The sequence below is a fragment of the Pteropus medius genome, unplaced genomic scaffold (genome assembly GCF_902729225.1).
Source record: "Pteropus medius unplaced genomic scaffold, Ma_sr-lr_union100, whole genome shotgun sequence".
NCBI classification, from domain to species: domain Eukaryota; kingdom Metazoa; phylum Chordata; class Mammalia; order Chiroptera; family Pteropodidae; genus Pteropus; species Pteropus medius.
The window spans coordinates 21,233,988-21,260,109 of record NW_024349802.1 but is presented as its reverse complement, the minus strand read 5'-3'; the positions used below and the strand labels follow the sequence as shown (position 1 = coordinate 21,260,109).

Here is a 26,122-nt window from a genome sequence, read left to right as displayed (position 1 = left end):
CTAAAATGACAGTTCTTTCAGAATATCTCTTAAAGTGACTATGTTCAGCAAAAGTCTTTGGTAAATCCTTATATAATGAAACATCTTTAAATTTCCATAGTAATTACATTACATAGAGAGGACAGTGTAAATTTTAAGAACTCAACCAGCATCGCAATTGTAGTTCATTCGTTCATTCATTCAACAAATGGATCTGTGATTTGTGCCAGGCATAGTTCTAACAGTGGGGAAAATAAAACTTGCCCTTACAGAAAACCACCAGAATTACTGTTTGCTTCTTAAAAATCAACAAGAGGATTGCTGTGACACTAAAGAAATCATTACTTTGAGGACAGCTCCTTATAGTCTGTCATTGGAAGTCCTGCAGCTCCATATATTTAAATGCCCAAAGAGTAGATTCCTCATTTCTGAAAGAAAAGTAACGTCTCAGAAATTTTGAGAACATATTTTCTAATTCCAGCTTTGACACCCCTACTCTTTTGAATGGCAGAAGAATGTTTAAAACAAATATATTGCATTATAAATATTAATGTAGAATTAGTATGCCTTCACTTCTGCTCCCAACAACTGTGTTTAGATGCAAAGAGTGGTGACTTTATTCCATTGTATTAACATAATTCTTTTCGAACAGCTCATGGTATGATGTGGTCATACTATAGCAACAGAGAGTTAAGCTGATAAGCTTTCTGATAAGCTTTCTTTTCTTATTTCATATAGGAGAAGGAGACAGACCTTCCCTCACTTTATACAGCTGTGGAGGGGAAGGGACTGTCTTACAGCATAACCCCTGGAAGCTTAGTGGCGAGGCCTTTGACGTCAACAAACTCATCAGAGACACCAACTCGATCAAAGTGAGTTCTCATGGTCTCAAGTCTCTTCTTGATCTCTGTATCTTCTTGGTTGCCCATGTTGCATGATAAATACCATTACTGGAGGTATCCATTATGCTCAGTCAAATTTCTTAGATGTTCTTCAAAAACTCAGTGAATTTGTAAATTATAACACCTATTTTAGAAGTCTATCCTTGAGTAAAAGCAAAGAATTTAGCCAAAAAAATGTTTTGTCTCAGTTGCATTGGTGATTTATTATAAACTTTCAAATCTTGGATCTAGAAGATCCTTTTCAAGCCAGCCACTTGCTCCAGAATGAGGCCTTAATAAAAATAACATTATAAGGTGTCCAACTGCAGCTGCAAGGTATTTTGCTCAAGAAAGAATTGTCATTTAAAAAATAAATTAATGAAATAATTACAAATTTACACAAAAGCTGCAAAAATAATACAAATAATTCCCTTAATAATCCTTGACCCAGATTCCCAGATTTAATCACATTTGCTTTTCTTATCCTGTCAATCTGTCTGTACACCAGGACTGTCTTTTGAGGTTTCTTTACTCTTTCAAATAAGCATTTTTCATTGTTGCTCATTATTTTTGTGTGGCTAGCATAAAAATAATATTTAATCATAAACTGAATTATTTTACTGACCATTTTACTTCATTGTCTTAAAAGTCATCTGAACATTAACATTCGGCAATGAATAAAAGAGACAAAATTCCTGTTCCTCATGAGCTTTTTAGTATGGATCAGAAGCTCATACAAGGAGTTTGGGCTGGAAATAGAAACTTGGAATCCGTTTACATGAATGGTAGCTAAAGATGCCGTGAGCATGCATGAGATGGTCTAAAGAGACAAGAAAAAAGAAAGAGGACAGGAGGCTGCCTTGGGGAACACCAACATATAAAGTTAGGGAAAAAATGATTCTAGAAAAGAAACAGAAGAGATAGAGAACAAGGACAGTGTGTATGTTTTTTGCTAAGGAGACCATACCCCTATGTTGTCAGGACCAACAGATACGTTTCATTCTTTATTGTGGGATAAAAATCTTTGTAATGAAGTTCAGTTTACAAGGTTAGGTATTGTAGACATTTAGTATTTACTGGCCTCTCTGCCCCAATTAGGAAATTATCATTAGAATACTTGCTCTTAGTAACTCTTTGGTTAATTATGTAGATTATTTACAAGAATGGCTGTTGTATAATTAGAACATTTCTGCACTATGGATTTTTTTCCTCGTGCTGTCATCATTGATTTGTAAGATAAGTGGAGAAAAGAACACTATTTTTAGTCAAGATTGGTTTGTTTTGCTTTCTAGTATAAATTGCCTGTACACACAGAGATCAGCTGGAAAGCAGATGGTAAAATCATGGCTCTTGGCAATGAAGATGGGTATGTGTTTGTTTCTTTAAAAAAAAAAAACTTTGTAATTGCACATATATTTGATCACAAGCTGGCTAATGCCATCTGTAATATTAATTGGGGAAGCTGAGTTCTATTTGACAGTCCGATTTATCCTTGATGTCCATGAATGATCCAGGAGCCCTCTGCATCTTTGAGAAATGCAAAATAAGTTGGATATTTTCACTCCAAAGAGAGTATTTGCCTATGGTTTTATGCTTCCCAAAATGCTTATCTCCTGCATTGAACTGCCTAGATCTCCCTTTTTCTTAAAGTAAGCCTTGGCGGAGTCCTCTCTAGGCCCCACCATCCCCTCTCCAGTGTTGATCATAGCAACACAGTCCTAATTCAGCCATTGGCTCATTATTTGTTTAGCTTCTCTCCAGCACCATTTATTACACACAACTTTCCAGAGATTGTTGGGACTTTTTTAAAGCCAAATATACTTGCTTGAGAGACCACATTTTATACCCAGTTCTTTGTACATGCATGACCTTTGCAGTGATAGATAGAGTTATCCTATTCCATTTCACCTTTCCTTAACTGATGGAATGAAGGAGATACCTGTTTGCATTTGACTGTAAACTGATCATTCATGTTTCTTGTCTTGGTGTGTTTCTGATTCCAGATCTATAGAAATATTTCAGGTACCCAACTTGAAACTGATCTGTACCATCCAGCAGCATCACAAGCTTGTGAATACCATTAGCTGGCATCATGAGCATGGAAGCCAGCCAGAGCTGAGCTATCTGATAGCCTCGGGGTCCAATAATGCAGTCATTTATGTGCACAACCTGAAGACTGTCATAGGTAACTTTGGTTTCTTCCATACTGGGGGTGCTGTCATGTTCAGTTACTTTCCATTCCAATCTTTGTACCTTTTTACTTTCTTTTTGGTATTAAAATAATTATTTTTTTTCTGCTTTCAAAAGTAATATTCATCTTATTTAAAATAAGACGAAAATTTCAAACATGACAAAAACATTAACTTAGAAAGTGAAGTTCCTCCTGTTATCGCATCCTTTAGTAATAACCAGTGTTATTAGTTTGCTGCATGTTTTCTCTAGATTTTTAAAAGAATGGTTATTGCTAAGTGACTCTCCAGAAAGACTCTTCCAGTTTATACCCACTCCCTGCAGTGTTGGAACATTTTACACACACAACATACATTCCATTCCCATATTTGACTACATCCAATTCTCCCAATCCTGTGAGGTTGGTTTTGTTGTCCTCATCTTCCCCTTGTCTTCTAGAGAGCAACCCTGATCTCCAGTGACCATTACAGAGCCCTACCGGACCCTTTCAGGACACACAGCCAAGATTACCAGTCTGGCATGGAGCCCACATCATGATGGAAGGCTGGTATCTGCTTCCTATGATGGTACAGCTCAGGTACTGTTGCATTCTGTGGGTTCTTCACCATGTATTCTAACTTAAACTTTCCTCTTTCCCCCCAGTTTTTCCTTCCCTTGCCATTATCTTCTACAGAGGGGATTTTCTTTGCTCTAGAAGGCTTTTTAGTTTTATTCCACATATCTGGGCCCTTTGCAGGCTAAAATTGGAGTTTTTTACTTAGATGAAAAGGAAAGTATTAATAGGAACTAGCTAAATTCTAATCTTGAAGATTTTGTTCTGACCTACTGTCAGTATGATAGACTTATAAATGCATGTGAAAAATACTCATTCCTGTTCAGACACAGAAATGGCTAATAAATCATAAAAATAATTTTTAATAATAGGTAAGGCAGAAATCTCCAAGTTCTAAAAAATAAAGATGAGCTGCCAAGCCAGAACTATGAGGTAGGAGTTTCAGGTATCAGAACCAGAACAGACCTTAGGAACTGAAGGACTAACATCTGTGGTCGATGCCTGTGTCAATACTGAGCTGTAAGTGAGCTATTTGCACAAAGCTGAGCCAGGAAAGGCTGCCATCTGTGAAATGGTGACTGGTATAATTCAAGAAACAGCAAGGAAATTGATCAGTTGCCCAGGTAACTGGGAAATCACCAGTGAGAAGTTACAACCCTAAGTATTATGTACCACACATACAGGTGTGGGCTGAGTTAGAATTCTCTTCATGATATCAGAATCCCCAGCCAAAAAATAACACAGTACTGGTTCAAGACATGAAATCTATAGGGCACCATTAGAAGCTCACTCAAAATCATCCCCACAGGAAATAGCATTCTCTAAAATTGAACTCCTAAGAGAAAATTATAAATTACAAGAGGAAATAAACATACATAGATTTTAAAAATAATTTTTTTAACTTATGCCCCCAAAACAATAACCAGAAATTGGCTATTCTGTCACGTGACTTTTGGTTTTAGGTGTGGGATACTCTCCGGGAAGAGCCTCTATGCAATTTCCGAGGACATCGAGGTCGATTGCTTTGTGTGGTGTGGTCCCCCTTGGATCCAGACTGCATCTACTCAGGGGCTGATGACTTCTGTGTGTACAAATGGCTCACTTCCATGCAAGAACATTCCCGGCCTCCTCAAGGTCAGTCAGAACTTGGAGCCCATAAATGCTTGCCTACTCCTCTCTCTTCCTTCCTCAGCAACTGAGTTGATCAGGGTTAAGCAAGGAGGACATTCATGCAGGGCAGCCATGACAGAATGGTAGGGATTTGGAGCATACGCAAGGAAGGCAGACATAATGGGCCCGAGGACAACACCCAAATAGTAACAAGTATACCTTGCACCCAGATCTTGATTTCTAAATACCATTCTCTTAAAAGAAACCATCCAGGGCTTCTTTGAGAAATAGCTAATTCCAGGTTGGGACAGGAAAAATATTAAGATGAGCCTAGAACATCCTCTTATGCTATAAAGGAAGAAAATGCTTAAAGAACTAAGCTACTAAAAAGGACAAAGAAGCCAACTTGAAGGGGCTCCACTAACCAAGTCTAGGACAATTTGAACTTGAAAATAATTAACAGGAAAATTCTATTTCTGCCTGCAAAAGACTGATACCAGGCTTGCCCACCCACCATAAATAGCGAGATAACTAGACAGTATATTAAACAACTGGAAATGTGCCCAAAGAAATGAAATGATATATTCATATAAATACCTGTAAAAGAATGCTTATAGCAGCTTAATCTCTAATCACCACAAACTAGAAACCACCCAAAAATCCATCAGCTGGTAAACAAACTTTGGTATATCCCTACAGAGGAATTTTACTCAGCAATAAAAACTACTGATAAAAACAAAAGTGCAAAAAAATGAACCTTAAAAAACGTCATGCTGAGCAAAAGAAGCTAGCACAAAAGACAAGATACAGTATAATTCTAATATACAGTTATGAAATATATATGAAATTTGAACACAGGCAAAAGTAAACTACAGTGATAGCAGAGCAGTGATTCCCAAGGGCTCAAGAAGGGGGTACATTTTACTCTAGAGGCATGAAGGGACATTATCAGGTGGTGGGTTACATGAGTATATACCTATCAGAACTCATCAGAGTATTAAAAAGTGGGTATATTTTACTGTATTAAATTATACCTCAAAGATGATTCTAAAAAGCAAAGGAAAAACTTTAAAAAAGTAAGTAAGTAACAATTTTATTAAATAACACATAAAAGAGGAATTCATGAGTCCATACTGATAAAAATAAATGAATGTCTAAATAAGTGTGCAAAGCAAAAGCTCTTCTTTACAGTAGAATGACAATAAGTGTAGAATGGATGATGGAATTTGAAAATTACCATTCAGCAGTCATCAAAGTCACAATTTTTAGTCAAGAAACATCAATAGATACTAAAACTAATGGATGCAAATACTTAGTAATTACACAGGGAAAAGTTTTTCAGGGAGAAACTGCAAGACACCCCTTTAATCAAGTGATCAAAGCAAACCACCGAATAATGAAAAAAATTACATACTGCCTGATAGGTTGCACTGAGATGAACACAACATCACTTCTTTAAATTCCAGCTGAAAATAGATAACCTTAATCCAACCATGAAAACACCAGGCAGGCCCAATTAGAGAAACTCAACAAAATAACTCCTGGAATCTTCAAAGTTTCAAGTCATGAAATCAAAGGAAAACTGAGCCTACTGCAGGCTGAAGGAAACTAGAGACAGAATAAGCAAGTGCAATGTGTGATTCCTTTTGCTGAAAGAAATATTCTTGGTAAAAATGACAACTTGAATGAAGTATGTGGAGTAGTGATGTATCAGTGTTTATTTCCTGCTTTTAATTGCTATGCTGTGATGATGTAGGAGCATGTCCTTGTTTGCAGGACATACACTATCCAGGGGTAATCGGGCATGGTATGTATGAGATCTCAAAGAGTCTGGTTTTGTTCGGTTGACATTTTCATAACTAAAGACTCATTGTGAAGGAAGGGAGGGGAAGAGTAAGAATGCTAGCCAAAAAAAGAATAACAAGAGTTTGGAGATCATCTCCTAGAGTGCTTTTAACCAAAAATACATATTTTAATTTATCCTTTTTTTCACCGTGATTCCTACAGGCAAGAAAAGTATTGAATTAGAGAAAAAAAGGCTGTCTCAGCCTAAGCCAAAGCCCAAAAAGAAGAAAAAGCCCACCTTGAGAATGCCCGTAAAGCAGGAACTGTACGATGGGAATGAAGAGGAGAGTGTAAGGGAGAGCACGGGACCTGTTGAGAACGGTGGCGTGTCCGACCAGGAGGGAGAAGAGGAAGCCCGGGAGCCAGACTTACCCTGTGGTGTCACCTCAGCAGGTATGTGCCTGAGTCCTGTGTCACTAACTCTCTAGGATTAAATAGTCCTGACCAGGAAACTAAGGCAGGTCTTCATTCAGTCCGAAACTTCTCCGCCTCTGACCTACTTGATTGCCCAACTCCTTAACTTAGATGGTATTTTTGGTGCCCTTGAGAACTACCATAGTTTTTTAAAGGGTTCTTCAAGCCTTTAAAAAGTATCTAGTGGATGACTGGGATGGAAATTGTGAAGTTCTATAGAGAAAACTTATCAGTTTGGACAAGGTAAGCCTGTGGGACAAAGCGAAGCTAAGGAACATATACACAGAAATTTACATGGGAAAAATTTTAACAGTTTGACATCATCCACGTTTATTGAAAGAAACCACTGTCCCTTTCAAATGTCTGACCTAGAAGCTAACCACCACTCTGCAAACTTGCAAGTTTTCACCCTTCCTACTTAGATTTGTACCTGTTTTTGTTTTTTGGTTTGTTTTTTGTTTTTTTTTCTGAAAAACATTTATGAATGATAATTACGTTCTTCCATTCTGTTAAGCTATAGTGATAGTTCTCAGATTTCTCACAAAACTGTTTTTCAGGTTTCTATCACTAATTTCTAATAAAGCAGTCTTTCTAGTTTAGAGAGAAAAAAAAGGGCACTGGATAAAATTAGCACTTTAATTTTTTTATATATTTACCTTAAAGCTCTGATGCTTCTTACCTGTTAAAATGAATGACGAAAGAGCACACAATATAAATGAAGCAGTGACTCATGTTTAATTCTAAAACAATATTTTGATGTGACAGAATTAAAGTGGCCAAAATATATGGTACAGAGTCATCCCTGACCCTCTCCATACTAAGGGGTGGCCATTGGACCTATAGTTTCGGTAAAGAGCTAAAAGCTTAATGTATTTATTTTTTATGCTCATCAAAATACCTTTTTTATCACGAAATGGCTGCACAAAATGTCCTTTACCCCTGTAGATTAACAGCTTGGTTTTTTTGTTGTTTTTTTTTAAGTTCATGGTTTTGTATACTCAGAATTGTGATTTCAATCTTTTATCCTAGTAAAGTTGTTCCTTGTTTGTGTAATTAAATATGCAATTAGTACTTTGTCGTATAAATATGCAAAAGTCCTTTGTAACCTGAGCAAAGTTTGGGAACTCCTGGGCCTATGGTATAAAGTTTGGAGGCTAGAAGCTCATAACTGTTCTTTAGATCAATTAGTCAAGGTTATAAGCAATAAACCTACAGAATCCTGGAACAGTTTGTGATGTGATAAGAAGAGACAACCCATGCTTCCTTTCCAAAGTATTTTAGCTCATATTTTGAGTAATAGATAAAATCATACCTGGTATAGTTCTTAATTTTTTAAAAGAACTAGATTCTACATTGTTCTTATCCAAATTTTTTTTCTTTTCCCCCTCTGATGTAGTTTCTAGAGAACCAGTTATCTGTCCTCCAGTTTCCTTAGGCTTTGAAAAGCCAAAAGTCACCATTAATAATAAAGTCACTTTACTGAAAAAGGAGCCACCTAAAGAGAAGCCAGGTTGGTATCTAATAATTAAAATATGTTGTTAAAGCATCCTCAAATGTTACATGCAACTGAAAACTCAAAGGTGTGTGTGTTTTAAGTTTTAAATATTTCTGCGTTTTGATTATGTCTCAAATTTGGGTCATGCTTTTTTAAACATTTCTTTGGATTCGATGAAGGATCATTTTGCAGTTGATATTGATTCACAAGTGTTCACAGGGACATGTTTGTGTGCATTGTGAACAATGCCTCCAGCTAATTTAATTTGAAAGCTTCTTTATAAGAGTAAGAACTTTCTATGCCCAGCAGTATCCCTCCTCTAGTAGGTCACATTCACACAGTGGGCATTCAGTTTTGTGTTTCTGATCGCTGTTCTTCAGACAGTCTGTACTACTATTGCATTTCAGAAGCCTTAGTCAAGAAGCGAAAAGCCCGTTCCATGCTTCCGCTGAGTACGAGCCTGGACCACAGGTCCAAAGAGGAGCTTCATCAGGACTGTTTGGTACTAGCAACTGCAAAACACTCCAGAGGTACAAAAATACACTTCCTTGGCCCATCCGTCATCTTCTGGGAACTGGCACACAAGAAGTATTTGTTTATTTGTTAACTGAATGAACAAATACCAAAATTGTTTGTATTTCTGCATTGTTTTCCAACCTTTCCTTTCCCACACCCCGCTGTCGAACTCCCCATCCTGACCTCTCAGCACTCTTCAATGCCTTCGAGATGTAATACTCTGCTTTTATTGTTATAAATCGAGTTGTTACCAGCCATCTGTGTGCTGGAATTGGTATGATGGCTTAAATATCTTAGCATGAATCAATAGTATCTTCATGTAGGAAAAACAATTATTTGCTTATTAGAGGTATACCGTAATATGGCACTTCCTTTAAAAAAAATGTAATGGCAGTTTTTGTTTACAGGTTTTTTGGTTTTAAATTTTCAAAGCCCTCATATAATGTCTGTTTTTTTAATTTTGAATTTTACATGTTGAAAAAGAATGCACATGATAAAATGAAATTCAAACAGTATAAAAAGAAAGTAAATCTCTCTCCCACCCCTTACACCCACTCCTCCATTTCTCCCCCAAGGCCACACTATTATCAGGTTCCTTGTCTTTCTCTAGAGATATTTTATGCTCTTATATACATAGCTCTCTTCTTGGAACTTTATGATGATTTCCTATAACTTATACAATTAACCATATAGTTTTACATTATCTCCCTTGTTGGAAAATTACTCATTTGACTTTTTTGAAAACAAGAGAACGAATTCCACCCTTTGTGGTGGAACGAATATTGAATTTCTTTTTTACTGCATTTAAATACATGTTAAATTTTGAGTTGGCTTTTATATTCCTTTTTTTCCCAAAAAATCTTTTTTTGAGCAAACTATAAACTAAATTGTCTCACTGGATTGGCCAAGGCTAAGCTTAACAAACTGGAAGTATTTTCAGATTTTTGCTACCTTTGCAACCAGCAGGGGTCTCAGTTAGGGTGAACAAGGGCCGAGCACTCCTTCTTAGTGTCTGAAATTGGTGTTCTGGGCATAACATTTTGGAAGTAATTGGACAGAAAACTAACCTATGTAATCACTTCTGGTTTTTTGTCTTTTTGAATTAGCAGAGCTAAATGAGGATGTGTCTGCTGATCTTGAGGAAAGATTTCACCTGGGGCTTTTCACAGACAGGGCTACACTGTACAGAATGATTGAGGTCGAAGGTGAGGCAACTCCAGTCAATACAATCTCCTCCATCTTTATACTCCCTTAAGGCTTTGTAGGGACCTCTTATGGCTGCCATCCTGTGGCATCTTAATGGTTAGTTTTCCATGTCAGCTAAGTAGGTTTTGAGCTCCCCAATATGTATACTCACACATACCCCTTGCATCTGTCATAAGACCCTAAACATACAGTGTTCACTCTGAGTGAGTGACAGGGTGAAAGTGAGTGAACAAGTGACTGAGTGAGCTTCTGGCCCCATTATGAACACTCTGGGAGGTGACTCACCCATCAGCATGTGACTATGAATTTGAGGGATCTGTTCTTCTCTTTCATCTTGCCTTTCTTTTTCTTGAAGTCAGTGCAAGCAGATGTTTCTGAAACTTCTTCCAAACATTATCTCTCCTCCAAACAGGAAAAGGTCACTTGGAAAATGGCCATCCTGAGTTATTTCATCAGCTCATGCTTTGGAAAGGAGATCTAAAAGGTGTTCTCCAGAGTGCAGCAGAAAGAGGGGAGCTGACAGACAATCTCGTGGCTATGGCTCCAGTCGGTATGTTCTTTTCAACTAAAACTCTGTCATCTCTAGGATACGTCCACTAAAGATGGACATTGTCTTGAAGGACAATTTGGCTATATCTAATAATTAAATTTAAAATGCATACCCTCAGCCATTCTAATTGTAGGAATTTAACTGTACTCACACATGCAAAATGACATATACATGGGCTGTCATTGCAGCAGTGTTTATTATAGCAAAAGACTGCAACGACCTCTGTGTCCATCAATAAGAGACTGGTTAACTCTTGTACATCTGTACAGCAGAAACTCCTACAAACACCAAAAGAATGAGGCAGCTCTGTGCATTCTGACATGGAATGGAACTTCAAAATATAGTGAGTGAAAAGAATCAAAGTATAGATGCACAACAGAACATTTAGTACTCTATCATTTATATTTACACATGTGGGTATATATCCATAGACTATTTCTGAAGGCTTCAATAGAAACTAGTAATAACAGTTGTCTCCAGGGAAAGGAATTTGGACGTTTTATGCCATGCCCAGTCTTTTAGCTTTTTATTCAAGTATGCTATACTTGAGTTACCACAGATTTCACAAACTGGCTACACCCTTGTAACCAGCACCCTGGCAGCTTCTCCCATGCTCCCTTCAGTCAGTATTCACATACCCCAACAAGGGTGACTACTATCCTGACTTCCATACTTTTTTGTACCTCTTGAAGTTTGTATGTATTGCATAATCAAAGAAACAATTTATGTTTCACAATGTAGATGTGAGGAGAGGTAGGTGAAGCAGATGATCTATAATGGCAATTGAATTAGTATCTAAATTTGCTATTTACTACTAATGTCTAAAAGGCATTTCAACCCAAATGTACATATGTACATTTTTTTCCCCTAAAACCTGCTTATTTAACCACCACTTTTTTTTTCTTTCTTTTTTTTTAAGCTGGTTACCATGTGTGGCTATGGGCTGTAGAAGCTTTTGCCAAACAGTTGTGTTTTCAGGATCAGTACGTCAAGGCTGCCTCTCACCTACTTTCTATCCACAAAGTATATGAAGCTGTGGAGCTGCTCAAGTCAAACCATTTCTACAGGTCTGTATAACCCTACTGTTGAAGCAATAGTTGGAAATAACGTGAAATTAATCTACTTAACAGCTCTGATTCCTGATAACTAGCATAAAACTATTATTGTAATTAAACATTTGAAACAGAAATATATGTATATAGCTTAACAGACATCAATGCACCTACCACCTATACTTAACAAATGTTAATTCTTAACAATATAGGCCACTGATCTTTTCTTAAACTTTACTTTTGTAAACTTCTTTACTATTTGTGCTACTTGAACACAAATAGAGAAGACAGCATAAGACAAATGAACAGCTTAATGAATTAAGAGGAACTCCCTGTTTAAGTCCCACATATGAAGTGACAGAATTTTACCAGCCACCCCAAAAGCTTTCCATGTGCCCCAAGTTATTTGTTTTAAGTATAATGTTCCAGATTTAGGTGAATTACCTTTCCCCAATTCTCTCCTCACCCCTTTTTTAGAAATAAACACTCCTGAAATTGGTACGAATCCTTCCAATCCAAGTTAGTATTCTTTAACTACAATACAGTCATATGCCGCTTAATGATGGGGATACATTCTGAGAAATGCATCATTAGGTGATTTTGTAGTTGTGGGAACATCTGAGTGCACTTACACAAACCTAGATGGCATAGCCTACTACACACCTGGCTGTATGGTATAGCTCAAAATCAAGCACAAGAGAAAATGATGCAGTCAAGAAACAAGGTAAACACCAGAGGCATGAGGCCGCAGGTGTAACATGGCATACTGTTTATAAGTAAAAGAGTATTCTAAATTAATAATAAAAAGCATAGTATAGCAAATACATAAACCAGGAACATCATCATTTCTCATTACTAATAATGATATCATTACTATCATTATGTACAGTACATAATTGTATTTGCTATACTTTTATACAACAGGAAGCACAGGTTTATATCAGCATCACCACAAATGGGAGTAATACACTGCACTATGACGTTACAGTGGCTATGTCACTAGGCAATAGGAATTTTTCAGCCCCATTATAAGCATACGGGACCACTGCTATATATGCAGCCCATCATTGACTGAAACATCATTATGTGGCATATGGCTGTACATATGTAAGTACCAACAAACAAAAGAAGCAAAGTATTTCCTGTAAACCACATATAGTTAGATCTTGTTTTTTATCATCTCTTAGTCTCTGCCTTTTAAATGGAATGTTTAGACCATTTACATTTAATGTAAATATTGGTATGATTGATTTAAATCTACCATCTTGCTATTTGTCCTATCTGTTATTTATTCATTTCTTCTTTTCCTGCTTTCTTTTGGATCAACTGAATTTTTTTTAAATCTCCAGTAGTGGCTAATTAGCTATACTCCTTTTTTGAAATGTTTGCTTTATGATGAGCATTGTTAATTTATCATTTTACCTTCAAATAATATTGTATCACTTCTTGTATACATCATACTTCTTTTCTTCCTCCTATCCTTTCTACTATTGAAAAGTTTTTTTAATCATTTTTAACCTTTTAAAATATTTTCCCACATACTTATTAATAGCACTTTTCATTCTCATATGTAGATCCAAGTTTCCAGGTGCTATCAATTCCTTCTTCACCTGAAAAACTTGAACATTTTTTCTGTGCTGTGGTTCTGCCGGTGACACATTCCATCAACTTTTGTCTGTCTTTAAAAATCTTTAATTTTGTCTTCATTTAAAATTTCTTTCACTGGATGTTGACTTCTAGATTGGCAGTTTTGTCTTTTAAAGATGTCATTGTTTTCTTTTGGCTTGCATTGTTTTTGTCTTGACTCTACTGCATTTTTTTTTTAATTAAATTTATTGAAGTAACATTGGTTAATAATGTTATATGAATTTTGGTGCACAACTTTTTAATACAACATCTGTATACTCCATTGTGTGCTCACCACCCAGAGTCTAGTTTCCTTCCATCACCATATGTTTGACCCCCTTTGCCGTAACTCTGTCCTCCCCTTATCTTTGTTACATAGGAATTATGCCTTTTTCTCTAACTGTTTTCAGGTATTTCTCCATCACTGATTTTCAGCCATTTGATATTATGGCTTTGGTGAGATTTCTTTTGGTTTATCCTCTTTTGGTTTGTCTTTAAAGTGTTGGACTCTGTTTTGGCAAACCAGTAAAATTGCTTGTGGATCGGCTTGATCTTTTCATGGCTTATTTCTAAGCTTACTTAGGGGCAGGTTTAGAGAAATCCTTACTAGTTTGCCCTCCTACCTTCTGGTACCTACTGAATGCCTTCTGTGTTCAACAAATCAGAACTTACATGTCTGGCAGGTCAAAATTCAAAAGTCCCCAGGCTCAGTGAGCTTTGGGAATTACTCAGCTTACAATTCCCCGACTATTCTTCATCCAGCCTTAAGGAGTTTCCTGCACATGCCTGGCTTTCTGTTTAGCCAAAGACTCAGTGGGATCCCTACAAAGAGCTCCGGGGCTCTTTCTCTGGATAGTTCTTCCTTTCTACCATCCCCTCAAATTCCAGTTGCTTCATCTGTCCTCAACTCAGAGAGACTGCTGAAGCTCTACTGGGGTTCCCCGTGGGAAAATGGCTTTAGAAAGGCTATGGTCGTGCTCACATCATTGATCCCTTCTGTCTGGGGTGACACTCCTTTGCAGCCTGATGCCAATTGTCTGAAAACAGTTGTTTCATACGTATTTTGTCCAGTTTTTTAGTCTCATGGCAGGAGGGTCAGTCTGGTCCCTGTTACTCCATCATGGCTAGAAGTTGAGATCTCAAAATACTTCTTAAATATTGCTGTCTAGATCACTTTAATCTAAAACACCTGCAACTCAGAAGTTTTATATCTTTTGGTAGTTTTCTGTGAAGTAACAGGCTTACTTTGTTCATTTTTGAGAAAACATTCTGCCAAATCCCCAGCACTAAATAACTATTGTTTGGTAGTCATTCTTTCAAGAAATAATTAGGTTCCATGAAAAAAGCATCTCGTTCAGCTTACAATTCGTTCATATAAGTTTTTCTTAGAGTAAACCATCATAATTTGGAATGCAGCAAAGAATATAAAATAGCCCTCCTATTTTGTCACACAAAATATTAAAAAGGCATGGACTTAGGTATTTAATAAAATTAGTCATCTTTACTGCTTTATCGAGGACATTTACCTTTTTTTTCCAACTACAAGGGCCACTACCTTGATTCTCACTCAGATGCCAGCAGTTACCCACCATTGCTTTTGCACAGTCAGTGCAAATGTCAACACAGAGAAAAAGGCAATAATCTCTTAGCATTGTTATGACAATGGTTTTTGATCTCATGAACCCCCTGAAAGGGCCTTGGGGACCCCTGGGAATTCATAGACCACACTTTAAGAACTGCTGGCCTGGGTGAAGAATTGATCACAGCATGTGGTTTTAACTTCCCCTTTATGCAGGAATACAGTTTTTCATAAGTTGGAACAACACAAAAAGGACAGTTTGTCCTATCTTGCAGCCCCTCCTCGAGCCCCTTACAGAGAAGCCTTTTCAAATCAGCCAACTATCTGTTCTCACCTCTAGGGAGGCTGTTGTGGTCGCCAAGGCCCGGCTGCGCCCAGAGGACCCGATCCTAAAGGACCTGTACCTCAGCTGGGGAGCCGTCCTTGAAAAAGATGGCCATTATGCTGTAGCCGCTAAATGGTAAGCCGCTAAATGTCTCCTGAGGGAGACAGGAGTGCACCCAAACAGAGAAGAGCTAAGACACAGAAGAGCAGGATGAGAATAAGAGATCAGCTTAGAGGTGGAGGTAGAGTCATAGAGAGATAAAATCTATGTGTATTAAACCTAGCTTTGTAAGACCCATCAAGATCTACCTCCTTGGGCACACCTGAAACTCATATAATACTATATATCAACTGTAACTGAAAATTTAAAAATTATTTTTTAAAAAATCTACCTCCTTGGTATTTATATATCACCATAACTGTTCAAGAAACTTCAGCAGCAGTAAGAAATTACATCTTTTTCTAGGGATGTCTTGCACCATCAAATAAAGAAAATAAGAAAGTGAGTCCTTTGCTAGGGTTCAGTTCAGCAAGTGTTGAGGTTCCTTTATATCCTTAACCCATATGATGCTGTCTCCTGTTCTCTGTGCTGCGCTGTCCTCAGCCTTCACAAGAATAGTGGAGGCAGTGACATACCTGGGACCACAGGAAGGCACATACAAGGCAGAGCAAAGCTGACAGATTCAACCCTCTGGGGAGCAGGAGTAGGAGATCTGCTTATGACACATTGAGTTTTCTTTTGTATTGTAGCTATTTAGGCGCTGGTTCCGCTTATGATGCAGCCAAAGTTTTGGCCAAAAAAGGGGATGCAGCATCACTTAAAACAGCCGCAGAGTTGGCTTCGATCGTGGGAGAGGATGAGTTGTCTGCTTCTCTGGCTCTCAGATGTGCCCAAGAGCTGCTTCTGGCCAGGAACTGGGTGGGCGCCCAGGAAGCTCTGCAGCTCCATGAAAGTCTGAAGGTCAGTCTGTTACTGCATCTCCTGATACTTAAAAAGGAAGAGCCCTAAAGCCTTTTTTTGTCAGAACTCAAAGTGAATAACCCAGTCGCACAAGCTGTACCAATTTGGCAGGTATCCTTAGAGGTGTTGAGCAAGCCTTGATCATACTGCCCCACTGAAGTTCCATGGCTCGTCAGCTGCCATGTGCAGAGTAAGAGATAATGTGGTCATTGACATTAACTCCCATGCAGAGACTTTTGTCAGCTCAGCCCCTGGGCTGCCAGTCTGTTGTTTCTTTGTTAATGTCATCAGCACATCAATGAAGGGGGAGAGGGTCTTTGAAGGAGAAGGATTGGCCTCAAACAGAAATCATGTCTGTAGCACTCCTCGTCGGCTGTATGCCATAAAAAGTGTGGTAAAATTGAAAGGTTTTGTTAAATGTTTTGTTCCCATCTGATTAAAAATGAGAAACTTACCACTGCCTTTTTTTAATACATCAAAATTGAGATTACTTTAAAAGCATCAGCACTCGCACCTAGTTTCCAAAATTATACATAAACATTTGGTTCATTTTAAATGACTTTGCTTGTTAGATACTAATGTGAACTTTGTCAGTGACCCTTTTCAGTTCCTCTTTCCCTCATAAAGTAACTGGGCCTAAAGATTTCAAGCTCAAGAAAAATGCTAGGTGAGGAGATAGCTTTCTGGGAACTACAAAATGAAAATGGAGGCAAAAGTGGTATACCCTCAGAGATGGTAAATTATTAAAATAACCAAATCTGGAAAGATTTTAATTTATCCATAACAAAAAAGTTTCCAGAATGGTTATTCAGCATTTCTTTTCTTGTTTTCCTCCTGAACAGCATCCTTAACAAAGGAAGAAAACCTATTAGTTTATGCTAAATATTGTTCTGAGGAGGACTGTTGTGGCTGTATAGAATAGAGACCTTCCCGAGCTTAACTGAGAATATAGTATTATGGGAGTACACAAAGAATCTCATGGTAACTGAAAAGCCAGCAAAAATAAAAGTTTTTCCAGGCCTCTCTCTGTGCTTCTCTTCTCTTCCAGCTCACTCTGTGTTAAACCTACTTGGACGTGATCCCTAACCACTGCCCCAGCTCAGATCTACACAGCTATCTACTCCAGCACCTTCTGTGTATTAGGCTTTTCTCTGTAATCCTTAATCTGAACTTTAGGCAGGAGGAAAGAACTGGATGAGCCCAACCCATTTTTTTCTCAAACTGGGCCACAAGTCTTAGGTAGCTAGCTGGCTTGTATCTGGCTTACACTGCAGTTGGTAGGGCTATAGTTAGGGTTCCATGTTATAAAAAAAGTTTGCTTGGACTCTAAAGGCTATGGATAGGAATTCCCCCAAAAAGAATTCAGAAAAATTGTCTCTTAGATCACGATCTCTTTTCCCTTTCACACATGACTCACATTGGGCAGGCAGCCTACTAAGGGGGTTTAGCTGCTACAGACATAAAGGGGGATTCTGTGAGACACTGAGGACCGTCTAGATAATCAAGCACTTTCCCTAACAGCTCCTGTCCTTTGTGGTTGGGTTCCAGGGTCAGAGACTGGTGTTTTGCCTTCTTGAGCTACTGTCCAAGCACCTGGAGGAGAGGCAGCTCCCAGAGGGCAAAAGCTCCTCTTCTTACAACGCCTGGTCCACAGGCACGGAAGGGCCCCTCGTGGAGAGGGTCACTGCAATATGGAAGAGCGCCTTCAGCCTGGACACCCCAGAGCACTATCAGGCAGCGTTTCAGCAGCTGCAGAAGATCAAGTACCCATCTGCTACAAATAACACTCCCTCCAAACAGGTACCCCGCCTGCATGAGCTTTTGATTTTAATCACTCAGTTATAACACTTCCTCAATCCATATCTCGTATAATAAGGAAGCAAGTCCAGTGCTAGTTTTCACCTCAGAAAAGACTATGGCAAGCCCAGGCAACCTGGAAAGATCCCTTCAGACTAACCGAAGCCCTTCAGCTTTGAAGTTAGATTTAGATCAGCATCCCCTTATAAAAGAAAAAAAAAAAGTCTAAAAATATAGAAAAGCCCAGAAAGTAATATAAGTAGCCATCAACCAGAATTAACAGATGTTCACATTTTGTTATTTTTGCTTCATAGAATTTTTTTGATTTTGTTTTGTATTTTCTTTTGTTTTTCGGTAAAAGAAATATAATCCAGTTGAAGTCTCTCGTGTGCCCTTAGTCCTATCCCCCTTCCCTAGTGCATTAAAGGTGGCCTCTGTCAGACCACATGTATTATTTTATAATGTGCTTATTTCAGCAACCATTATAAAATCTGTACACATTGATGCAGACATCAGGTTGATTTATTATAACTAATCTACTTATCCTATGGATACATCTCAGTTTATCTACTTTCTCTTTTGAAAATGAAGGAACATTATTATTGAGGAACAAGACTTTCTCAAATGGTATAACACTTTGGAAAACAGTTTGATACTTTCTTATAAAGATAAACATTCATGTGCCCGATGACCCAGCAATCCCACTGCCTAGATATTTCATTAAAGCAAATAAAATCAAGTGTCCACACAGACTTGTACAAAATATTAACGACGGCTTAGTGCACAAATAGCCAAAAACTAAAAACAACCCAAATGTCTGTCAGCATGTGCAAACTGTGGCATAACCATACAGTGGAATACTAACTATGCAGCAACAAAAAGGAACAAATTACTGATGCACAGAAATATTAGTGAATCTCAGCATCATTATAAATGAAAGAACCAAGTCACAAAAGACTACATACTCTACAGTTCCACTTATATGAATTCTAGAAAAGACAAAATTATAGTGGCAAAAACCAGATCAGTGGTTGGCAGGAGCTGGGGAGACGGGAGTGTGACTGCAAAGGGGCACAGCAGAATATTTTACAATTAAAATGTTCTGTGTCTCAATTTTTAGTTGTAGTTATAGCACATATAACTGTACAGGTATATATTTACCAAAACATCAAATTGCTCACTTAAAATTGATAAATGTTCTTAATTATACTCCAGGTTTGCTTGTTTTTTGAAATTACAGCTTTTAGTTCCAGAACTCACTTTCTGTTTTAATTAAACGCACATATCAAGGCATTTTCTTGGCATGCGCAGACTTTTAACACCAGTGTTACGTTGCCGTGCAACTAGACATACAAGTCTCGGATGCGGAAGCAAAAATGGGTAGTGGAAGGAGGACCTTTCTGAATGTGGACTGTGTGTACTCCTTTCCAAGTGCAGTTAGTAGGAACATGTCTCATGTCATCCTAGTGCTTTCTGTAGGAGGATGTTTAACTGAGACTCTGGTTTCTCCCTTCAGCTCTTGCTTCACATTTGCCATGACCTGACCTTGGCGGTGCTGAGCCAGCAGGTGGCCTCCTGGGACCAGGCTGTGGAAGCACTGCTTCGGGCTGTGGTCAGGAGCTACGACTCAGGGAACTTCACCATCATGCAGGAAGTGCACTCAGTCTTTCTTCCTGAGGGTAAATGAGCCCCAACAGTAACGGGGTGGCACTGGGAGTGCATAGGTTATTGAAAGACAGAGATTGACCAGTTGTGTCATTTAGTAGAAAGTTTGAATTCTCTTACCTATGCTCCTAAGAGGTAGCCGGAATGACTGAGCTGTTTTCCTTTACCTGGCCCTAGCTTCCTTACTGCCCCTACTTACTTTCTTACACACAGTTTAAGAGAAGGAGACATAGCATTGTACTCACAAGTCAGTGAGAATAGAGAAGCACAGCGAAAAGATAGACATTCCTCAGCTTCATAATTAGTCATTGAACTGAATCATTGTGATTTTTCAGGCACAGTCGAATCCCCAGAGCCTTCAGTAGGACAGACTGAATACTTTTTCTGTCATGCTTTGAATGACTTGTAGCATATAGCAACAAGAACATTGTCCTAAGCCAGGAAAATGTTTAGTTGTTGGTTTCCTTTTGGAGGAAGACGTGTGGTCCCATGGATCACTGCTGTCCTTTTTCTTGGAATCTGCCTTTCAGCTGATAGGAAACAACGTGCAGGCAGGAAGCCAGATTTCTGGCAGATAAAGAAATGCACAACCTAAATCCTTTTTTTCTCCTAGGCTGTGACCACTTAAGAGACAGAATGGGTGATCATCAGTCCTCTGCAACACCAGCTTTCAAAAGTTTGGAGGCCTTTTTTATTTATGGACATCTGTATGAATTCTGGTGGTCTCTCTCCACGCCTTGCCCCAAATCCAGTGTCTGGGTAAGGGCTGCTCACAGAAGGACAACCTCTGTTGAGCAAAGCCAGCAGTTGGACGATGCCAGCTCTGAAGAAATAGACCCCCAAGCTTCTCAGCCAGAGCCAGCCAGGCCTCCAGAACTAGACATGAGACTCACGGAAGAGAGTGAACAAATGCTGAACATTTGTAAGAAGCTCTTTTCAGAACAGCACGCCTGTCTCCAAAACTCACAGAGAACCGTTGCTGAAGTTCAGGAGACCTTAGCGGAAATGATCCGCCAACACCAAAAGAGTCAACTCTGTAAACCCACTGTGAATGGTTTCGATAAGAATGACCCTGAACAGGAAGCAGAACAGTCCCTGTGTAATCCTCAGAGCCAGTGGTAAGTATTAAATCAATACAAGATGGAATTAAAAATACCCTGCTGAATTCTCATATAATCAGATAAAAAAAATCTGTGCATGATGAGACTGATCAAGAGACTTGGAAGCCACATAATGTAATTAGGGCCTGGGCTTTAATGTCAACTGCTGATTCTAATCCTGGCCTTAAGTGACCTCTGGCAAGATTCTTAGCATCTCTGAGCTTTGGCTCTCTCATCTATAAATGGCAGTACCAACTCCTACCTTGCTTGTTTTGAGAATTAAACAAAATCACAAATGTTATTAATAACAATAGTGTAGTAAAATCCTACCTTTGTGCAATAAGATTCCAAAACTATCAGTTATGTAAAATGGGCAGTTGTATCATTGCATCATTAATGAAAACCATTGTTTTTTAGTTCTGTACTATCACAAAAAAATACACGAAGAGGGTAATGTATAAAAACTGCACACTGAACTGAGAACATCCCAAATGATTGGAAGGCCATAGCATGCCAACCATTTCCATTAAAAACCAGGGCCAGGTGGATGACGGGAGCCCATCACCAGTCACTGTAGAGTGCACATTATTATAGGCACTTTGCTGTGGGTGTTTGCAGTGATTATTGATTGGTTATTATGATTATGTCCCCTAGCAGCACAGGGCCTAAAACAGTAACTAGAACAATTAATAAACATATATAGATAGCTGTTATTACTAACTTTAAAAAATGAAAATTAAGAAGCTTTGAAGCCCTTATATTTATTGCTCTAAAAATACTCCCATTAAAGTCTTGAGTCAGAGATTTGAGACACTTCTCCAAGAAGCTACCACACTCTAAGAGGCATTAGGTTTGGTTTTAATAACAAAGAAAACACTGGAAAGTTCTCTAACCCAGTAGCTCTTTGGATCACAGGACCCCTTCGAGAAGCTTAACACACTCTCCCCAGAAAAATGTGCATCCACATACCCCACGGTTAGGAACCCAGGCTCTCTCTAACAGTTCCTCGGATAAACCCAGGCCCTCTGCACTGGCTGCAGGTTGGATCCCCTAAGGGTCCCAGATTTTCATTGGAGCTGTGTCTAAAAAGTAGGGATTTGAGAAATGATGAGAAATAATATTGCATTTTGAAAACTTTATATCACATCACATTAAACTGCCTTCTCTTAACCTTTGTATTTAAAGATGGGAGTTAAAAGTTACCCAGAGCAAGACATGACTATGTTTTTATTATTATTATTGTTACCAGTAGTAAAGAAGAGAAAAATGAGCCACTTTCTCTGCCTGAATTAACCAAAAGACTTACTGAAGCCAATGAGAGAATAGCTAACTTTCCTGAGAGTGTTAAGGTAAGATTTACAGCAGTTCATTTGGTACAACATTACTTTTTGTGTTGTCAGTTGGCTATACCGAATTCTTTAAGGTCATCTACTTTCAGTTTCTAAAATCTACTCATGTGTATGCTTAAAAATTTAGGGTCCAGTTGCGTTTGGTTAGCTAAGATGTTTGTGAGAGTTGCATTACTGACAACACAAGCAATTTTATACCTCAGTTTTTAGCGAAATCTAACAAATTTTGTAATTGGGAAGTAAAGTAAAATTAAAGTCAGTGCCTTGTATTTGATAGCTTACAGATGAGTAGGTGTATTTGGATGTGGCCCTAGTAGTAATAGAAGCATCACATTTTAAATTAATTGGAGTAGAGCGCTAGAAAAAAGATAGATTTTGTCTGAGGACATCCCAGTAGCCATCTCGGTTTTAAGTATCATCTCCTCAAGAGTAACTTGTGAAGAGCAAGACATTGCCTTTTGAGAAAAATGGCTCAGCTGTGCCTGAGAAGTGTCAGTAGATGAGACTTGAGTTACTGGTGCCTTCTGTGCAGGTGTTTGTGGCTCTTTTGCAAATGCTTCCTTGTTCATTCTCATGTCATCTTTCAGACCTGGCCATTCCCAGATGTGCTGGAGTCCTGTCTTGTCCTGCTTCACATCAGGTCCCAGTGTCCTGGCCACGTGACCCAAGAAATGCAGCAACAAGCCCAAGAGCTCCTTCAGAAGTACGGCAACACTAAAGTTTACAAAAGACACTGCCAGACCTTCTGCACATGAACTTTCAAAGACCTTTAAGAAATTGTGCCAAATTCAAAACATTTGACACCTTTCACCTCTGTCAGACATTCGCTCTGATCTCTAGATGTTTTTGCAGTGATCCAAATAATATGAGGGTCAAGTTTAAGTCAACTCTACCCTAGACAAAGTAGAATTTGACTTTGGGCTCAATTGTGGTTTCCTGCTAAAGGGTCATCAAAAACTAGCCGTAGTTACGAGAACTGACACCTGTAAGAGTGATTGTTGGTCATCTCTAAAGCCTTATGCAGGTTTCACCCAGAGGAGAAACTTAATCACCCAAAGTGTCATGTTCTTACACACAAGCGACCTTTATAAATGCTTCATCTGATCGTAAACATGTCATTCTCGTTCAAGATAGAATTGTGGCATTTTATGACTATTGGTACATTTTTAAATTGTTTTTGTTAACTTGGGCTCTCCCCTTCTGCTCTACTACTTACACTTGAATGTGAACTAGGCCTTACCCATCATGTTGATTCTCTACCCTCTGTCTGAAATTTAGGTCAAAAATTTGGTTTTATTGTTTGATGTAATTGCTCAAATCAAATGATACTCAAATCACTTACTAAAGCTTTAGAAGAACAAATAACTAACTCAAATGTGTCTTATCCCTTCAGTTTTATAAGAAATGACTGGGGGTTATTTGATCATTATAAGAAATGATGAAAATGGTTCAAGAAGAAATTACTGTTTCAGTGGTTCTCAGTCTTTTTCAGGTCACAGGGACCTTTTGAGAATTAGATTGAAGCCACAGACAATCTTTGAGGGAAAATGCGTATTCCTAATTTTGTATATGTAAGTTTTGGATCATTGGACTCCCCCTTTAGATCATTGCATAATGGGATGCTACATACTATTTAACTATAAATCCTTGTTTTTTCTTTTTTTGACTTATAAGCATTCTCTTAAGGTCTGTTCTTCTCTTCAGTTATTGAAATAGTTGAACTATGTCAGGAACAGATGTTTCCGTAATATTCCAGTTACTAGGACATGAAAATTACAGTCTGTGGGGTAGGGATGAGAGGGAGCTCTCTTTCCCAATAATTGAACTATTTTCTTTTGGAATTCATTTTGAAGGCTTTTCTGCTTGAGTGTCCAGTTTCTTTTTCCATTTTTTCCCTCAGTTTGGGGTTGCTGTGGGCAGCAATAATAAAATTCATTAACAGAAACTCTAAGAAGGAAAATATTTAATAGGCAGTTTTCAAAGATGAGACTTGCTGGGGTATTTTTTTTTAGATTTAGCTTTAGAATTTAAGAATGCTAAACCCAAAAAAGGAAACATTGATCCTCATAGTTCTTTACACAGCTAAGTGGACTCAGAGAAGATAAGATGCACTGTTAACAGGGGTTGGAGAATCTTCTTGGTTGCAAAGATATGAGCAAGCGTGACTGAGTGGGAGATGGGAGAACTAGATACCGATTCTACAATCTGCTAATGTGAACACTTTGCAGAGATGGAAAAATATTTATCCCCTTCCACTTGAGTAAAGAGCAGTATATATTATTAAATTAGAAATTCTAAACTCCTTCATGATTTACCAAAACCATCACCTGTGGGTGGAAAATCCTGCACACTCGATTACTGCCTTGGTAAGAAAAGAATTACTACTTGACAGCTAAGCAATAAAACTACCCAATAGCAGAAAATAACAGAAATGACCCAACTCCATTTCCTTTCAAACTCCTCTTTCCAGCACTATATAATGTACTCAACCCTTTCTAACTTAAATAGTTTTCATTTCCACCTGTCTAATTATCAGAACCATAAAGAGCCAAAGCACTGAGAGTTGACTCAAGCTTTCTGAGTAGGTAAAATATATCACTAAGCAACGGAAGAATAGGTTTTGGTCCTTTACCCCATCCAGAGTAACTTTACCTCTAATAGGTAACTTTATCTCAAATACAAATCACCATCACCTTACCCAGATGACAACACTGATCTCCCAATACATCTAAATATGCGCTTTCTTAAATACTCTAGTCTTCATTTTTCACATACCAGTGACTATTCTAAATTGCACATCAAACCTTGTCAATACCCTGTTTAAAAATATCTTTCAGTAGTTTCTCATGGCTGCTGGAAAAAAATCTTGAATGTGTTTTATAAGGTCTTACTTGAGCCCATCTTTCATTTCTTGGTGTCCTGTCAAAACACTCATCCTTGCTTCTAGAATCCAGCCACACTTGTCCCTTAGCTGTGTCAGTTCTCATCATTTTAGGGGTTTTGCCCATGTTGTTCCTCTGCCTGGCCCACTCTTACTCACCTCTTAGATCTGTTTCCGTGTCCTTTCTCTAAAAAATCTCCCTGAACCTCAACGTCAAGGACATCGGTGTCCTATACTTTACAGCTCACGAATTGTATTTCTGTTAACTACTTACTGTCTGGCAACACAGTAGGCTGTAAACTCTGATGAGGGTAGAGATTATCTTCCATGTGCTGTCATCCCCAGCACCTACTCAGGGTCTAGTAGGTACATAATGAAAACTATGAGGACCAATATTTCCTGTTTGGGGTTTGCCATTTTTAAATTCTAAAGCTAGATCTTTAAAAAAACAAAAAACAAAAAAAAACTCAGTAAGTCACATCTTAAAAAGTGCCTCTTAAATTTTTTCCTTCCTAAAGAGTTGGCTGAATAAATTATGAAACTGAAAGAATACTCATTAATAGCTTGGACTTTAAAGACTAAGCTCATTCACAGCGGCAATAGCTGACAACTGGGCTCATGGTTGTGTCCAACCGTACAGGGTTGGCTGAACACTGGAATTCAAGAACATCTGGCAGTATGTGTGGAACGGTACAGTTGCACCCATAGTTAGCATTCTCTTGGTTACTCTTCAGGAGTATCCCTGAGTAAAACCACTCACACAGCCCTACATGTGTTCATCTATACACAAGGCGAAGTTCTTGCCAGTTCTAATAGATTTGTGCCCTTTCTTTAGCATCACTTTTATAAGCTCTTATCTCTCCCATGCAATGACCAGACCCCCACTCAACACTGAATTCTTCAACTGTTCATCGCAATGTTTCTCTTGACAAGTCTGTACTCAATTGTGGCAAAGATAAATTCCTATTTTAATCCAAATTTGGAAGGACATCTGTGCAGGGCTCATAGACACCAGCATACCACAGCACCCAGGTTGAGAACCACTGACC

At 38.3% G+C, this 26,122-nt stretch overlaps 1 protein-coding gene across 1 annotated transcript in view; it reads left to right on the top strand.

Moving 5' to 3' along the window:
- Positions 1–24,137, top strand: part of GEMIN5 (gem nuclear organelle associated protein 5) — a 36,013-nt gene extending 11,876 nt beyond the window's left edge. The window contains 18 exon segments of the mRNA XM_039836696.1: positions 718–851; positions 2,153–2,226; positions 2,864–3,045; positions 3,491–3,627; positions 4,566–4,737; positions 6,721–6,951; positions 8,369–8,482; positions 8,875–8,997; positions 10,093–10,188; positions 10,602–10,739; positions 11,659–11,806; positions 15,337–15,456; positions 16,071–16,281; positions 17,830–18,081; positions 19,595–19,757; positions 20,357–20,861; positions 22,096–22,192; positions 22,780–24,137. Coding sequence (XP_039692630.1) covers positions 718–851; positions 2,153–2,226; positions 2,864–3,045; positions 3,491–3,627; positions 4,566–4,737; positions 6,721–6,951; positions 8,369–8,482; positions 8,875–8,997; positions 10,093–10,188; positions 10,602–10,739; positions 11,659–11,806; positions 15,337–15,456; positions 16,071–16,281; positions 17,830–18,081; positions 19,595–19,757; positions 20,357–20,861; positions 22,096–22,192; positions 22,780–22,947 — 3,065 coding nt within the window. The 3' untranslated portion in view covers positions 22,948–24,137.
- The last annotated feature ends 1,985 nt before the right edge of the window (positions 24,138–26,122 follow it).